The sequence below is a fragment of the Archocentrus centrarchus genome, chromosome 16, assembly GCF_007364275.1.
Source record: "Archocentrus centrarchus isolate MPI-CPG fArcCen1 chromosome 16, fArcCen1, whole genome shotgun sequence".
In the NCBI taxonomy this organism is placed as follows: domain Eukaryota; kingdom Metazoa; phylum Chordata; class Actinopteri; order Cichliformes; family Cichlidae; genus Archocentrus; species Archocentrus centrarchus.
The window spans coordinates 2,491,489-2,507,515 of record NC_044361.1 but is presented as its reverse complement, the minus strand read 5'-3'; the positions used below and the strand labels follow the sequence as shown (position 1 = coordinate 2,507,515).

At 45.3% G+C, this 16,027-nt stretch overlaps 1 protein-coding gene across 1 annotated transcript in view; it reads left to right on the top strand.

Annotated features, from left to right (window-relative positions):
• The window catches only part of satb1b (SATB homeobox 1b), a 45,585-nt gene extending 29,847 nt beyond the window's left edge, over positions 1-15,738 (top strand). Inside the window, exons 12-13 of the mRNA XM_030749943.1 lie at positions 12,942-13,142; positions 14,949-15,738. Coding sequence (XP_030605803.1) covers positions 12,942-13,142; positions 14,949-15,560 — 813 coding nt within the window. The 3' untranslated portion in view covers positions 15,561-15,738. The remainder of the gene's footprint in view (positions 1-12,941; positions 13,143-14,948) is intronic.
• Positions 15,739-16,027: the final 289 nt, after the last annotated feature.

The window sequence follows — 16,027 nt, the reverse complement described above, 5'->3', positions numbered from 1 at the left end:
CTTAGTCAAAGTACGAAAACTTGACACTGCACTAAATCAGGTCCCCAGCAGTACACCCGAAGCAGATGAACAGTTGTCAAGAAATGAGAACAAACCCTCCCACTTACACACACACACACACACACACACACGCACACACACACGTGCGTACGCACATACACGCAGATATACAGAGATTGCTAAATAGATAAGAAACAAGCAGACATCCTGTTGTCTCCCTGAATGCGTCACCTTGGTTAATAGGAAATTATGACGGCCATTTTTTTCAAAAGCTTTTTAGCATTTTATAAATCAGGTGATTAGTCGGTATAATGCGGTGGTTGCTTCTAGAATTCATATGTGTGAGTCGGTGACTGGCACTGATTTCTGGTCTGTTATCCAAACTAGATATTGTTGCCTAGATGAGCTGCTTATTTCCAAAAAAAAAAGGCGTTGGTTCAAAAACAGCTTGTAATTTTTTTAAAGATGTTACTACATCCTGAATCAGTGTGAGGAACGTATGAATGTATCTATTTACAATGTTCAAAATCATCACTTAAGCTCAGGTCAAGAGAGGTTTGCAGGCTTGCAGGAGAAAAAAATAACTATCTAAGCCGTGGGTAGAGCACTATGCCAGGCGAGACTGCTGGTACTGCGGTTGGTGATGAGGATGGAGGATGGGTTAGACTGGCAGGATGCCCATATGGGGTCCAGGGAAATAATCATGGGGGGAGGGGGAGGAAGAGGCCTCATCACTGAAACTGGCACTGTACTGTCTGCTCGGTTCACGGATCAAACTCTGCCTCTTCAGCTCAGCTTAGCGATTCCCAGCATGTTTACATAAGCATAGGACCAGGTGACTGGGACACATGTGGGTAGGTGTGCGCCACTTAGTGTATTCTCATTTGTGCAACGCATATTTGAGACATGAAATAGCCAAAAAGAGGAGAATATCATCAAGAAAGAGGAAGAAGGGAGATGGTGACCTGAAGGAGGCCAATAACTGAAGGGGGCAGTTAACCCGAGTATATCCATTTGCTCATGCTCCTCTGAGTGTGCGGTTAGGTGTGTCGCGTGTACTGTGTGCTTTTCTGGGGTGGCACATTGAATGCATGGACCTGTGTTTGTGTACTCCAGTCTGTATTTATGTCTGCTGGTGTTCGGGGGGGTTGGAACGCAGCCATGCTGTCCTCTCTTAGGGCTCGTAACCACAGCAGGCCTCTGCCAGTCCTTAACACCCCCCGCCCCCCTGCGCATGAACATATTCAATGTTGCATTTCAATCACTCTTTTACTGCCATATATTCAGAGTAGTAACTACAGAGCGGTGACTCTGACCCAAACCGTAATACTACTAATCAGATTAATGTCGGCGCATTCATAATTTTTCAGCAACCCGTGCAGCCGTTCTGATTTATTAGGATACATATTGTGTTTGCTCTTTGATAAAATCGGAATCATTATTCATGATCCATTCCTCAATGATTCAAACTGATCGAACGCTCCAAGAACGCTCCATCTCCATTTAGCTTCAGGAGATGTCAGACTTGGAGAAAACAACTGCGTGCTGCTGGTTCAAATCCAGCGTTGACGCTGCCAGAAGTTGTGCAATTTGCCAAACGGCCCATTTCATTTTAGCCTGCAGAGGTGCAAGCTACGCTCTGGATAGCCTGGAGTTGATGTCAACATTATTAACTGGCTCAGTAGGGCTAGAGCACTATCTAGCAAGCTGCAGTGCTTTGTTTTCATTCATGTTAACAGGGAGGGCTTGCTGTGCTGGCTAGCCTGACAGCGAGGGCAGCTAATATTCAGCTGAGCGATGGGAGGTCGGCTGAGGGTGGGGTGGAGCGGATTGGGGGCATTCCTTTGACACGACTTTTATGTCTAAACATTCCCAACACTTCCTGAGAGGAACTGTGCGGTGGATGGAATCAGAGTCCCTGCTGTCATAAAACAAGCACCCTGGGAGCCCTGTGCACTGCGGGGCTCAAAGCCCTCCGACTCCTCAATGGCCAGTGGAGTACAGAACGCAGTCACCGCCACAAACAGCGCCCTCCCTCCCCATCTCTCCGTCTCTCTCTGTCTCCCTCTCTCACTCGCTCATTCTCCCCTGGAAGAGGCTACGCTAATTAGCCAGGCTCTAATGAGACAGAATGGCACTGATCTGGTCCGCCGCTGCGCCACCGGGGGGGCCGAGCAGGGGGGCTGGTGCAGTAGGGAAGAGGGAGGGGGGAGGTTGGTGTATGCCATCTGTCACCCTGCACCCGCCTGGCACGGCAGTCCCTTGAGTGGAGGGGGGGTGGGGGTGATGGTGGGGAGTGAGTGCCTCGTCGGTCTAAGGATGTGGACTGTTGGGTGAAGGTGGGCGGGGGCGGGTGGAGACACTGATAGGAGGAAGGGAGGGTGACCGCATAACTGCAACTGCTTCATGTTTCCAAAGTTGCTAATTTCCTGTTACGGGTAGAATCCGCTTAGTGGTCGTACATGTTTCATATGGACATGAAAGCGTTTCTTAGCTTTAATCTCAGATATTTAGCACATGACGAAGGCAACTGCACCAAACCGCACACACACACACACACACACGCATGCTGCCTGCATCGCTCTGCTCTCCATCCAGTGGCCGCTTTACAAGAGGGGCAGATGGCTGACCTTTTCGGTGTCTGTTTCTAGATTGTGACCGTTCGGAGGTTTGTCTGTTCTGAGGAGCCACTCGGGGTCGGGGTGTTAAAAGTCGTGTTTTGCATGAATATTTGTGACATCCGTGGATCATAAAACTGACAGTAAAGATGTTACAATGATACTTGTTACTATTCTGCATCACTTGCCACAAGTTTTACTTTCTGTGTTACAGCGGCGCTGGCATCAAGTCTTCATTTTTGTTTGTGTGCTTCTCCACACCTCTCTCTCTCAAATTAGGCAGATCAGAGTGAGCATATCACAGCCCCTGGGGATCTGAAAGGGCCGTGACTGTTTATTAATTGATTTATTTATTTATCTCCAGTGCCTGCTTGGTTATTAGGTTGCCATGGGAAACAGGCTAGGCCAGATCCCCTCCATTATTAAAGACACAATTTCTTGAACTGGAGACCCAGCTGTCTGAATAATTAATTTAGCGAACGAATTATCTTGCAAACGGTAAGTCTTCCCCTCCCTCTGAAATGAGCCTTTCTCTTATTGTTTAATGGACAGTGGAATTCCCACCAGCCTGTTTTCTGAACCCTCCTCCTCTTAGTGGGGGCACGGGGTCTCACTGAGCATGCTCAGAGCACTTTGTGTCTCTCCTGCCATCTCTCTCACTTACGCCTTACGTGCCACCTCTCACCCCATCTGTCTCCAACCGCACGACTCCCTCCTCCTCCTCCTCTTCCTCGCCCACCTCCTTCCCTGCAGTCCAAACTAGGAATCTGCCCCGACTGTCGAGACTCCGAATCCTCGTCACCTCTAGTGCCTTACTGTATGACAAATGTTTTGTAGAGCACAGCAGCTGTTAGCCAGTTTGCTAGATAACTGAACTAGCACCAGACCTCTCTTGAGAAATAAGCTTAACCGGTGCTTATTCTACCTGTCACACACCTGACCTCACTAGTTCTTACAGTTTTCTAGCTTGTTAGCAAAAGTTACTCCTATTCCACTGACAGGCGCAGTGTTTTGCTAGCTTCTTCTTTCCTGCAAATGTTAGCAAGCTAACCCACTCCCACTGTCTCCTGACAGACCACACAGGGCTTGTTCTGAGGCCCATTCTCACTAATCTGATCAGGCAGGCAAATACGCCGGGAAAAGCGCTTTAATGATCCCCCTAATTACCTCAAGTCAATACCAACTGTATTATTAGACTCGGGGAAAATATTCCATTAGGGTGCCCCCCGTGGGAGTCCCCCCTGTGCGCGCTGATGTCACGCGCTGCGCGCCCCCTACGCTTGTAATTAATTTTATTTACACACGCAGGAATGCACAAGGTCGCACCTGCAGCCCGGAGCCGCCCGACTCGGCCCGCCTAATCAGATCTGTCATAATTACCATTCTGCATGCTTCTGACACACGCCGGGAAATATTTCAATTTAACTACAGCCACTAGCTCCGGCAGATGCAGTCTGAGAGAGAGAGTGTGTATCTGTGCTAGTGTACGTGCACACAGTGTGTGAGAGAGGGAGAATTGCATGGGGAGATATTAGGACGTATCCAAGCCTTCATCCTGCTTATGTGCTCTTGGTTTTGGTAGCATTATTTGTCTTTCAAAATCTCCTCTCGGTCTCTTTGCTTTCTCTGAGGACGACTGCCTCTCACTCCAAATCACTTTATCCACACTCGATTCTATTAGTAGGTAAATTTACAATATACTGCATAAACTGAGCTTGACGAAGGGCATGTACGTTTTCCAGAAGGGCATGTATGTTCCAGAGAGACATTTGATTTTTTTTTTTTGGTTATTGAACAGGAAATAAAAAAAAGATACATCTCTAAATACTTTAGTCTGAAACACCTTTTGGTACAAATATTTGTTCAGTTTCATTCATATCTGCAAACTTGTAGACAATTAAGAACACTTATTTAGCTGACATAGACAATTTGCAGGTTCTCTGCTATTTCAATCCCTAATTCAATAAGATCAGTCATGATTTATCAGCTTAATTATGCTTTGATATTAGCAATTAAACCCCAGCTTTGAATTAAATCTCAATCAAGCTCTTATAATTGATGGAATCAGACTCCATGTAGGTGCTTTCTGCGTTTGTAATGTTGCTGCAGTTGTTGATTATCTGTAGTTCATCTTCGGTGTGTTTGTTGTCTTGTGTGCATTCATCCTCCATCTGCCTCAGCAGTATCGAATAGAAAAGATTATAAACAAGAGGTAAATTTGTGGTTGGAGAACAGTGTTTGAACATTCAGTGTGGCTGTGCAGACAGCGCTGATGTACAAATATCAGCCCACCACCGGGCTAAACTAGATTATGGTGCAATTTCAACAATACTAATATTTGATACAGAGAGACACGTGTTCTGTAGCATCATCAGTGACTCTGTTTTCAGCCATTTTGCACACACGATCAGTCCGCAGTGCTTTCCTGGACGGAGAGTCCATCAAAACGTGTTCCTTCTTAGGAGGGAAAATATATTTCCTACAAGTGTTTGGTCAGGACTGAGCAAAATATTCTAACAGTTTAATTTGTGGATATGCAAATTAGATGTGTTTGTTCCAGGCTTGGACAACGCATTCATCCTACTGAGGATCCAATAGAAGTAGACTGTGGGAAAGTCCCTGCTTATACAATTGTCACTGTGTTGTGTGCAGTTGTGTGTGAAGAACCTTTCTGGAAAAGAATAAAATGTGTGGCTAAAAAAAAAAAAAAAGAAAGAAACTGTAACCACACAGATGTTTAATGCGCTCCATTTTTGATGGACTGGTCATTTGCCTTTGGTTATTCTTTATGCTCCATCTGCCTCTGTTTGGTCGCCCGAAAATACCCCCGGTGCTTTATTGGTTCGGCAGCCATGACGTAAACTGCCACACAGAACTGGCCGTATTGTTTCTGGGAAGGAGTGCTGACACAGAGAGGGCCATTTCCTGCACAGTCATGCCTCGCCCTCACAATGTGTGTCGCGTTAGCTGTCAATCTGTTATTGTTGTCAACTTGCTTATTGTATCTGGAGAGGTCGCGACCCCTCTTCAGAGAACGTTCACTGTTTGGCTGAGACTTCTCCGTGTCACAGCTCGAATAGAGATTAAATGTTTGGCATGTAGGATTCAGACTGGCGAATCTCTCTCCTAAAGCTCAGCCACTGACATCCTCACAAAGGAAGATAGTAACACAATCTGGCAACCACAATCTGGAAAGCATCCACTCTGACAAGACATCAGAGTCATATCAACGAGATTTAATAACTAAAAAAAAAAAAAAAAAAGATTTTTCAAGTTTCAAAGCATTTAGATGACTCAGTGTTTAATCCTTAAAAGCTTTCCATAAGAAAGAACGTACAAGAAATTTCATCGTTAATTTCTGCCGCCGTCCTCAGGGCCTGTCTGTCATTTCACAAAGATGGCCGTTTGATCCGTTTGCTCTGTAGTCTACCTCCTGCACGACGGCCTCGGACCCGCGTGTGAATTAGAATCAGATGGTGAGGTTATGAAAAATTATGCAGAGGTAAATAAAAATGTGGCTTAACAATAAATTCAACTCTTTGATCGCCATCTGGTGAAGAGCCTTAGATACGATACAAAGTGGTATATTATTAGAAAGTAATTAATGCTTTTTTCCCTCTATATTCATTTCATAGGCAACATTTTCAGTCCTTCTGTTGTGTGTTGTCTTTTATTATTAATATCCAGTCGTGATTTGTAGGCAAAAACGCTTAGAGAGGCAAACCTGTGATCCGGTGGGTCCCGAGTTTGAATCCCCGGAATTTAGTAAAGCTGGATTTTGCAGAGGCTCCACGGCGCCGGCGTGGTCCCGCTCAAAAACTATACATCGAGACGTGGAGTGTAGCCAGCGTCATAAATGCGACATGAAGCGCGCTGAAGAAGCGCTCGGTAATCTCCTTTTCAGCAATGCTGGATACATTAGTATTTTGTGATCTAGCAAAGCCATTTCCAGTGCAAACCTTCTCTTAAGTCAGAGAAATAATGCAAACATGATTACTTTGCATTACTTTGGGTACGTGATGAATGCACAGTTTGGTAATCTTTTCCATTCCAGTAGCGAGACAAATTTGTATGTTCAAATCTCGCTAGCAGACATTTTTAGTGCAAATCTTGCCCTTGTCCTGATCATCTGCCTATCACATGGAGAATGAAAGGAAATAAACACGATTGCTTTGGGTATATAATGAATACACCACATAACCCAACATATTCATCTAGCTGAAGCGGTGCAACGATAATCAATGTGGTAAATCCTTAGCTGAACTGCAAATTAATTCCTTCCCTTTAAGCATTGATCACTGGATCACCCCCACAGAGGAACATATATTTGGATTAAGGCTTCCTTAAAGGGCTAGATAGAGTTTGTGGGAGTTTGTGTCTATGCTAAGTTGACTTATTATCTGAGGAGGCAAACTACACAAAGACAATTGAAGCTGAACACGAGAAATTGATTTTTTTTGTCATTGATTTCATCTGTTAGAAGGGGAACAACGTGCTCTTAGTATATCTTTTTTGGCCGTCCTTCCGATTGCCATTGCAGTTCAATTAAGGCTACTGACCCCGTTTCCATTGCTCTTTCATCCTCGCAGCATGCCAGAAACAGTTCATACAGTCAAAGCTTTTTCTGTTTGCATATAAAGACCCACTCACTGCAAAGGAATCTGGCCCAGAAATGTGCAGTCAATTATTGCTTATTGTTGCGGGAGATTCGCATATGCCCGAGCATCAGGAACATCTCAAGACTCCACCGTCGTCAGCAGATGGGCGTCCACCGCGCCGTAATGTATTTACAACGCAGCACACGTTACCTCGCGGGTTCAACCTGCACGCGCAGACGCTGGATCGGCGTGTTCGGGGAGGAGAAACAGGTTTGAACATACCGTGTTATCGGCTGCATTTATCTGCATAGTGTTGCCTGCCAGTGCTGGGCCTCTGCCAGGTTCAAGGAGGAGGAAAGACAGTGATGCATTGTCTTCCCTTTTTCTTTTAGCTCTCTCCCTCGTTCAGACACAGGAGGTTTGTCTGGCTGTCTCAGAAATCGTCTTCTCCTCCAACCAGCCAGCCACAACAATAGCCACAATCATTTCTCCATCACTCAGTTTCTCTTTTCATTTTTTTGTGTCATCTTGGCCTTTTTTTGTCCAGATGGTTAAACTCCAAATGGTGCTCAAAGTACATTTTGTTAGGTTGAAACTGAGGCATTATTTTTGGTCATGCAGTAATCTGAGAAAGGAGGGGGGGGGGGGACCTCAAATGGCAAATTGATGGACATCTGTTGGCTTATTTTAGTTATTTATTTTTGCAGTGGCCGAGGTCAGCTCGATGGGGCTGATAACAAGCAAATGAGATTAGGGGGAAGGTGTTGGTCCGGGCCATGTGACAGACCTCTGTCCGTCTGTCTGCCTGTCTGTCCGCTCTGCCTGTCTCACAGCAAAGCCAGATTTTTTTTTTAGCGTTCCTCTGAGCTTCCATGTTGGGGGGGTGTTTGCAGCAGTAGTTTAGCGGTGAATGGGTGGGTGGGTCGGGCGGTGAATACCATGCTGTTCTCTGACAGAGCAAGCCTATGCTCTCATTGGCAGCTTGTGACTGCAGCACACATACACGGTGTACTGCGTTGCATAGTTGGGTGAATCTTGCGCATGAATTCAACTATTGTGTTGCAAGGAAACTGTTTCTCTCCGAACACCCGGTTGCTATTTATATCAATATTATACAATGGTCTGCTGAAGCTCCTGGGGCTGAGCACAGATCTGACCTCTCGGGCCCTGAGGTGCTCTTTTAATTTGGCACCCTGCGACCCCAGCGCCGCGCGACTCCACCGGTCATGTCTGTGTCGGCTTTAAAACAAGAAATGAATCCTTGATTGTCAGTCCAGTTGTTTGAAAGTAATTAATAATTAAGCAACAATGACCCAGAGGCAGCGGATTACAGTGCAATATTGTTGCAGGTGTGTGCCAACATAGCAAGATAATCCTATGCCTTTCAGTACTTATTGCTTCAATGAACCTGTTTGCAGCATCTGTGAGTTGAACTGAGAGATGTGCTTTGCATCCAAATAAACTGCCTTTCCAGTTCACTACTTAATCTGTGATTTCTGAGGTTATCTAGGTTGGAAAAAATCTGTTTGGATGGGCTGGTATTTACATAGTGCTTTTCTAGTCTTACTGACCACTCAAAGCGCTTTTTATACTGCAAGCCACAATCAGCCATTTATGCAGCATTTTTTTCACTTTTGCACGCTGATGGCTGCATGCCGGGGGGGGGGGGGGGGTCAAGACGTGCAGACCAGGAACAGACTGAGACCTGACCTCTCACCTTCTGCTCTGCCTCCTGAGCCACAGCTTTCTTCATTAGATCAATCATTATTTATTTCCAGTATAAATGTCCTTAAATGCAAAGTAAATATCATTTATTAAACCTTAAATTACAGGTTAATTCTCAGTCAAATGAAGAATTGTTAATTTTTGGGGGGGGCCTAAGGTGTGACTTTGAGATCACATTGATGACAAAAACGAAAGCAGCAAATGTTTTTTTTTTTTTTGGCAGCACGTGATTCAGCAAACGGTACATTATGCGATTAGTTGACCGAAAGGCTTCAGCACCTCCTTTGTGGCATTTAAATATTTGTGAAAGTGATTTCCCGCAGTAACACGTGAAGGATCTTGAGGAGCATGAACACTGTTACCAGTTTTAGGTCAGCGCTCTCCTCCAGCGCAGACCTTCGTTGCGTTTGGTCGCAGTTTCTCTGCTGGCTCTTTGGTTCCAGCTCGGCCGCTCTGACATTGTGTTTCTGCGGTTTCGAGCTGTGAGTTGATGAGAGGTGTGAAGATTAGAACTGTACAGTCCACCTAATAAAAATAAATCTGTTACTTCTGTTTCTTATATGAATGTAGGCTTGCTGTAACTGATCATTATCAGCCTTATCAGCCATAGACAGTGCAGCAAGTATCAGCAGACTTTTGGTTCCTGTTGCAGCTGCATTTTGCAGTCATGCGATATGAGAAAATATCTTTACTACAGTGTTGTTGTGAGACACTTTGTGCTGCATTCTCTATTGGTGGGCAAACAGGCCTGTTCTGAACTACCTGTTCTATTTATTTATAGAGAGCCCTTAATGATCTTCAACAAAACACTGAGTACACTGCATTGAAGAGCCCTAGATTTTTGTTTTCTGGACCGTATTGGAACACTTTAGCGGCAGGGGCAGCAAGTTCCACGATCCAATCAAGAGCATTTGGTGCTTGTCATCTGCGGTGGAGAGGCTCAACAAATTACATTAAACAATAAAGGGGAAAACTGATTTGAAACAGTATGGTAATATCAGTGGAGTGTGGGAATGTTGAACATAAAGTCCTGTTGAAAAATATTGATATTTAAGTAGGTTTGATGTCAAATACATTTCACAGCACGTTGGGTTTTAGAATAGATTCATTGTTTTACTTTATCCCAAGTTTATTTCTTCCAAAGTTACAGCAGGAACGGCTAACTTCTCTCACTCCCTTTGTCCCTCACCCTCTCTCTGTCCTCCCCCCACACCGCCTCTGCCTGAACTGTGGAAGCAATGCAATTAGACAAACACAAACAGAGCTCTTGAAGCTGCCATGGAAAATGCTGACTGTCCACTGTCCACAGCGCTGGACAGGAGAGGTGTTTAAAAATGTTATTTTCTTCGCGGTGCGTCATTCTTCCTTCAGCTCCTTCTGTCGCAGCTGAATGTCGGTAAAAGCCACACAAACGAACATTCGCACTCGTGAACTAATAAACTCGCTGTACTTTATTTCATCAAATGGACTTCCTGGCATTGGAATGGAGTTCACGTCGCGCCTTTGTTTGATTGGCTCTGCTACTTTGGGTTTAATCCTGCTGGTTTGGGGAGTGTTTGAGTTGGATTACTCCATCGTTGGGCTGGGGTACTGTTTCTCTGGCTTTGACAAGATGGTGTGTGGTGGTGTGTGTGCGTCTGTTTGTGTTTTTTTGGTTGGGGGTGTCTCTGAGAGTGTGTGTGTGTGTGTGTGTGTGTGTGTGTGTGTGTGTGTGTGTGTGTGTGTGTGTGTGTGTGTGTGTGTTCTTCCTCACTACCGAATCAGCTGAAACCACAGACAGCCCAACTGGAGCGCTGTCCAAATCCCTCTGCATGCAAATTAAAAACGCAACAATAAACGTGGCAAAGGAACAAGGTGGGCACGCAGGCTTTATGGCCCCCCTCTCCCCCACCTTTCTCTCTCCCCTTCCCTCTCTTTATGTCTCTCTGTCTCTCTCTTTCTCCCCCTCTCGGCTTCCTCCAAAACCCCTCCTGGGTTTGATGTGGCTTATGGGAGGAGTTGGAACAGGGGACAACCAAACTGCTGAGTTATCTCTTGCATGCAGTGTGGCGGTGTGGCTCTGCCCTCTGTGTGTGCGTGTGTGTGTGCATATGTGTCTGTGTGCAGACCAGCAGCACGGTGTAATCCTGTGGAAATGAAAGGTGCTGCCGCGCACTGGCCGGGAGATTACAGCGCTGCTCTGTCGCGCTGCCAGGACAGTCTGAGAGAGTGGCCCTCTGTAACACACACATAGGCACACACACTCACACACCTCGCTGCTTCTCTTTGACGCCGCGTTTCCTCCTCGCTGCTTTTCGCTCCCTGGCCGTCCCTCTTTCTTCATCCGCTCTTGTTCCCTTACAGCTCTCTTCTAGCTTCACTACAGTTTCATGCCCTCCTCACTGCATCCCCCACTCTGCTGCTCCCGTCTCTCCCACGCAGCCCTTCAGTGTGTTATTTTCCCTCAGTCTTACTCACACGCTGGCCTGCTGAGGTTTAGGTCATCGTGTCTGACCACGTCACTCAGCCCCTGCGGAGCCCTCGGTCTTTCACGCAGCTCCGCGAACAAACATGAACACACGTTTTAACAATTGTGAGGCGTTTCTATTTCTAATGTCTAGAGATGGAAGGGAAGTGAGATTAGCAGCTAGGCTGCACCTACGGGTGCACTTTAATGCAAATTTCTGGGTAGATGCTGATACCAGTGTTTTAAATTATACTTCAGGCAGTTGCCATTTCTGATTCTTGATTATTTCCCCCCTTTTATATTACAGAAATAAACACAGTCATTATTATTAAAAAATAAACCTGTTGTAATGTATTTTCAAGTCTTCATCGCACTAATTTTTGGATTTTTGCCAGCAGAAAGTTGATGCAATATCGGTAAATATCAGCCCCTGACTTCTTCTTTGCCTTTATTTGCTCACATGCCGATATCGGAAAATATCACCAAAATCTGATGGTGCCGATAATAAGCTGATATATTTGTGTATCCGGCTGATTTCTTCTTTAGCAGCCGATATTTATCTGTAATAAATACTGATTAGTTCAATCATTAATCAGTCAAAAACAGCAACAGTTATTCAAGTTATTTATTAGAGTCTTTTGTGTGTTTGTGTCTTCATTTGTTCATTACAAACATGCATGAACTCGAGCATCTCGATCATTTTAGGAACTGATTAGTTCCTTATTTAATCAACAAAAACCGTAACACTGTAACAGCTGTACATTATGACCAAATGATGTAATGCTTCTAAAACGTTTGTGTACTTCTGCAGGTTTTATCATACATGAACAATAAATAAAAGTACTCGTGGAATACGTGTGAGTTTTTTTCTTGCTGCACGCTCGCGTCAGCATTTCCCGTCAGGCTCGTGTTGAATCTTTTAATCACCAAGGTCAGACCTCTTTGTGCATTGTATTAATCAAATAAAGCCTTTTTGAGTGCACTTGTCTTCTCCTGTTCCTCAGCTCTGTGTTTCATGGCCCTCTGCTGGAGCATTTTAAACATGGGAGTCACCCGCTTCCTCCCAAGGGTGCTACTCAGTGTGCCAGTATGTCTTTCTTGTCACATTAAAATGTTCCCTCCTGCTGTGCTGCGTGACCTTGGCTGACCCACATCTTCATCTTCAGCTGTGCAACAAGGAAAAAAAACACATGCACACTCACTCCTGGTGCATATATTGTGAAACGATGATGCATTTTATGAGTGAGGTTTTAGTTTTATTTTGTTCATTTCAGCACAAGAAAGTGTTAATTACTTAAATCATTTGAAATGGTGTGACAGTGGCTCTTTTTCTCAGTCTTTTGAAGCTTCCCATAGAAGCAGCTTCCTGGTTTAGTGGAGCTTATTGATTTTATGGCCTTTTTAATGTAACCGTGCTTAAACATTTTGGAGGCCACGGCCCAAAATGACACAAATAAGAGCACATTTCATTGTAAAGATATAGAATATGTTTTTATTGATTTTAACTCTCTCTGTCTCTGCCTCCTCTTCCTCTCCTCTCAAATGTTTTTCCAGGGCTGGCTCTGCGAGCTGCTGCGCTGGAAGGAGGATCCGTCTCCGGAGAATCGGACACTCTGGGAGAACCTCTCCATGATCCGACGCTTCCTGAGCCTCTCCCAGGCCGAGCGCGACGCCATCTACGAGCAGGAGAGCAGCGCCGGCCAGCAGCACCACAACGAGCGGCCGTCGCATTTGATGCACGTTGACCAGCTACAGGTGAACATGGCATTTTTCAGGAGCGTCTGTCACCCCAGCCAGCGCCTTTGGGCAAGGCACCAACCTAATACTACCTCAGATGTTTTCCATAACATCCATGTGAATGCTGTTGGGAATGTTGCATGGCAGAAAGATGTTTGTGCAGTTGAATCTGCTGATTGGCTGCAGCTGATCACAGCTCAGACACATGCATGCTGGCTTAGACTGAGTAGTTTCCTGTGATAAACGGGGAGTTTGTCCAGGGTGACCTGCCTCTTATCTGGCGCGAGATGGGACAGGCTCCAGCCAAGACCCTAGCTGTGGATCACTAATCGCTAAATCAAAGCTATTTGATTATCTGCACGTGTGATTTGGAGAAAATGATTAAAAAAATCCTGATGGAAGTCTCATTGTATCTGTGGGTATCCTCATTTCCAAAGGTCTGTGTCTAATATAATTTATTAAAAAAAAAAAAAAAAAAACATATTTTCTCCATTTCACTTAGTCATTTACTAATTTTCCAGGAATTTGAATAAACAGCACTCAGGAGTTCCTGTGAACGCTTGTAAATTAACAACACTGCAACACTTAAAAAGTTCCTACTTTTTAAGCAAAAAGCGTTTTCAAAGATATCATTAGGCTGAACTTGCTTAACAGAGCTGCTTTATAAGAGACATCTGGCAGATGAATAGAAAATAACACACAGGCTCGGTTAACGGTCGAAACATCTTAATGAAGTACAATAATACTTCTATTAAAAGTCTGAGCCACAGCAGAGTGGTTGATTAGTTATTTGGTTACTTGGATACAATGCCAGTGTTTCACAAAGACTGTCATTTACTGGATATAAATAAGGTAATAGGATTTCTTTGACAAATCAGTTTCAGCAGCAGATATGGAATGAGGGAATTTTGTGCATACTTTGCATGCAGCACAAATGGTTGCAGATTGATAAAATAGGATTATTTCTGATTTAATGGTGCAGTTTTACAGTGTCCATAAGAGACTGGTGTTTAAGTATTTTGTGCTGCTCTTTCACTAACGCGATGCATTCGCCAAATTAGCTCACATTTGCTCTATCGCGGCTCAGTATATTGGTACAGTAAAAATCACATCTTTGGGTGCATTTATGCAGCTGGCAAGCAGAGTCCCTGCAAAGTGCTGTTTTGCAAACTTCATTATGAAACACCTATATACAGAGTCTGACTCAGAAATGAAAATAAAAGAGCGCCCATTTTGCAGGGTCAATAGAGACCACGAGTTGCCCACTCGCTCCCTCTCCAACCACACAATGAGACATTTTACGAGTAATGTGTCATGTGTTTACACTAACGGGACTCTGACGGCAGAGTGAAAGCCATCGATAGCATTCTCACACCACGGCAAATCGGCCAGACCATCGCGACGTGAATTGTGCACGGGGAGCTTGTTTATCACTGCCGGGCAATAGAGCCCGATAAGCAGCACAGGATATAATAGAGAGGCCAGTTTGCCCGTGAATTCCCAGTGTGTGTGGAGCCGATTGTGTCGTTCATGTGTACGAGTATCTCTGCTGGTGTGTGGCTGCTGGCTCCTCTACCCCCACAATGAGACACAATCTCCCACTACCAAAAAAGGAAAAACATCATATCTGCAGAACTGATTGCATTCAATGAGATATTACATAGAAAATTCCTTCAGCCAAGTGCCTGTTCTATACACAGCAGGCCCATTTTTCCTCACAACTCAATTGATTTTAATGAAAGGCCTTATTAAGGCGCCGATAAGTGTTCACTGATAACATCCCCATCTCCTTTCTCTTCCCTCTTTTCTTTTTCCTCACCGCAGGCTCAGCCTCCTCAGACACAGCAGCAGCACCAGCCCTCCCTGTCCCTCCACCCCTCCCAACAGCCCTTGCAGCAACAGCAGCCCACCACTGGTCCCCGGTTGCCGCCTCGCCAGCCCTCCACCGCCTCTCCGGCCGAAACGGAGGACGAAGGCAGCCGCGGAGGGAGTGTCAAATCCCGCACGGGCGGAGGGAAGATCTCCCTGGAGGCTCTGGGCATCCTGCAGAGCTTCATCCAGGATGTGGGCCTGTACCCTGACGAGGAGGCCATCCACACCCTCTCGGCCCAGCTGGACCTGCCCAAGCTCACCATCATCAAGTTCTTCCAGAACCAGCGCTTTTATGTCAATCACCCAGCGAAGGCACCCAAGGAGCCCCTTAACAACAACAACAACACCATGGCCACCACCAACAACACCACCAGCAGCAGCAGCAGCAGCAGCAGCCCAGCCTTTGAGGAAGAGCTGACGGACTTCAGGGAGAGCGGAGAGCTGCTGAAGGAGCTGGACGAAAGCACGCAGACCAACAGCACCATCTTCTCCATCAAGATCGAAGAGCAGCTGGGCCGAGGCACCGAGGCCCAGTCGGAGTCAGAGCACGAGGCCAAGGAGTAGGACTCGCACACCCCCACCCACCTCGAAACATGTACTGAGAGTTTTCTTGTGCACACACACACACACACACTCACAGACTGATGACTGTGCTAAATGTACCGCTCTGACCACCACAGAACGACCACACTGCAGAGAAAGAAAAGTAGTGTTTTCAATCAGTACAGCATCTGGACTGTATGACGAGTGTTTTTATATATATATATATAAATATATATATAGACTCACGGGTTATGTGAAAGGAGTGTTCACACACTGGAGAGCCCATTTCAGACTCAGTAATACATGTACTACTTTTTCGATTTTGTAAAACTTGTATTATTCACTGTAAAGACTGATGATGCATCATTTAAATAATCTGCACAAAAAAAATTATTCTAAGTATGTTGCCGTGGATATTTGCTGACTGCACTCTATGTCTGTTGTTTTACACTGACTTACTTTATCTTTTTGAGCTACTGATTATATTG